At 57.8% G+C, this 1,780-nt stretch overlaps 1 protein-coding gene across 1 annotated transcript; it reads right to left on the reverse strand.

The window, feature by feature from the left end:
• Positions 1-230: 230 nt before the first annotated feature.
• ETH_00043440 (formin homology 2 domain-containing protein, putative) lies at positions 231-1,312 on the reverse strand (the record flags this gene model as incomplete). Its single annotated transcript, XM_013380080.1, has 4 exons — positions 231-265; positions 484-676; positions 858-1,007; positions 1,224-1,312. Coding segments are annotated over 4 exons (467 nt in total), but the record flags the coding sequence as incomplete, so codon positions are not given.
• Between the last annotated feature and the right edge of the window lie 468 nt (positions 1,313-1,780).

A 1,780-nucleotide genomic window follows, 5' to 3' on the forward strand; every position in this document is an offset into this window, starting at 1 on the left:
AAACCCTAAACCCTAAACCCTAAACCCTAAACCCTAAACCCTAAACCCTAAACCCTCGCGCCGCCACCCCGGCGCCTTAGCACCCCCGAAAACGCCCCGCGCCAAAGACCCAGGGTTTAGGGTTTAGGGTTTAGGGTTTAGGGTTTGCACCTGTAACCTCCACGGACACGTAGGGCAAAACCGCGCAAGAGGGAATCATCATAGACCTCCACTCATCTCCATAAAGGGCTTTAGTCCTCGCCACCGAGTGGAAGGGCCCGAACTTCTTCGAGCAGTAAAACCCTGAGCCCAAACCCTAAACCCTAAACCCTAAACCCTAAACCCTGAACCCTGAACCCTAAACCCTAAACCCTAAGCCCTAAGCCCTAAACCCTGCTGCGCGCCAGCCCAAGCCGCGTTCCCTCCCCACGCCCAACCCCCAACCCCCAACCCCCGAGCCCCAAGCCCTAAACCCTAAACCCTAAAAGAGGGTTTGGCGCGGACCCTCGGCGGTTTGCTGGCGCTTGAAGGCCTCGAGGGAAGGCGCGAGGGGCTGGCGAAAGCTGCTCGGAAGGTCTTGAAAAGATTTTATTTTTTTTTCTTGAATTTCTTCGAAGTCGAAAAGCGGCAGCAGCTCTTTGCTGCTGCTGCGCTGCAGCTCCTTGCGCTCCACCGCGCGAAACAAGTCCGCCTCCAGCTGCGCAAACCCTAAACCCTAAACCCTAAACCCTAAATCCTAAACCCTAAACCCTAAACCCTAAAGCTCGGCCGCGAAGCCCCCAGCGCGGCCGCCGCGGGCACCCCGCCGCAGCCCCCCGAGCAGCGCCCGCGCCTAGGGCTTGGGGCTTAGGGTTTAGGGTTTAGGGTTTAGGGTTTACCATGGAGAGGAGCTGCTGCACTGTCAAAGTGTCCGGGTGCTGCGGGCCTAGGGTTTTGCTGCGGAAGAAATAAACCTCCTTATAGGCCTCGAGGGCTTCGCGGAGGCGGCCCCCCTGGTGCTGGACGCAGCCCAGGGCAAGCACCAGGTCCTGCAGCAAACCCTAAACCCTAAACCCTAAACCCTAAACCCTAAAGCCGAGGCCCCGGCTTGACGAGAGGCGCGGACCGCGGGAAAGGCACCGACTTAGGTAAGGGACTATAAGCGGAAACAACCAATTTTGAGCCCGGGACCTCTCGGCCCCAAGCCCTAAACCCTAAACCCTAAACCCTAAATAAACCCTAAACCCTAAACCCTAAACCCTGACCTGGACCGGCTCGCAGTCCCTGTTCTGGTGAATCCGCATGCGCATGTCCAGCGCAGTGAGAATGTTTGGAAACGCATCAGCCGGCCTTCCTGCAGCCAAAACCCTAAACCCTAAACCCTAAACCCTAAACCCTAAACCCTAGAATACTGGCGTTTTCACTGTATTGCGAGTGTCCACGGCGCCCCGCCTGGCGGCGGCGCGGGGCCTCCCCCCGGCCCCCGCAGGGTTTAGGGTTTAGGGTTTAGGGTTTAGGGTTTGCCTAGGAGCCTGAAGACGAGCCCGAGGTTTGCGTAGACGTCTGCAACCCTCGGGTGAGGGTTTGCTGCTTCTGCGTCTCCCAGCTGCTGCTGCCGCAGCAGCAGCATCTCCTGCAGCACGGGGAGACAGTCGGAAAAAAGATTTGATCGAAAAAGAAATAAAGCAGCAACTCCAAGAGCATCCGAAACCGCCAGAGGGTCTCCCGCGTGCACTCGCCGGCACAGCGACACGTAGCTGCGACGCAAACCCTAAACCCTAAACCCTAAACCCTAAACCCTAAACCCTAAACCCTAAACCCT

Source organism: Eimeria tenella, genomic scaffold (assembly GCF_000499545.2).
Source record: "Eimeria tenella Houghton genomic scaffold, Eth_scaff4417, whole genome shotgun sequence".
NCBI classification, from domain to species: Eukaryota; Apicomplexa; class Conoidasida; order Eucoccidiorida; family Eimeriidae; genus Eimeria; species Eimeria tenella.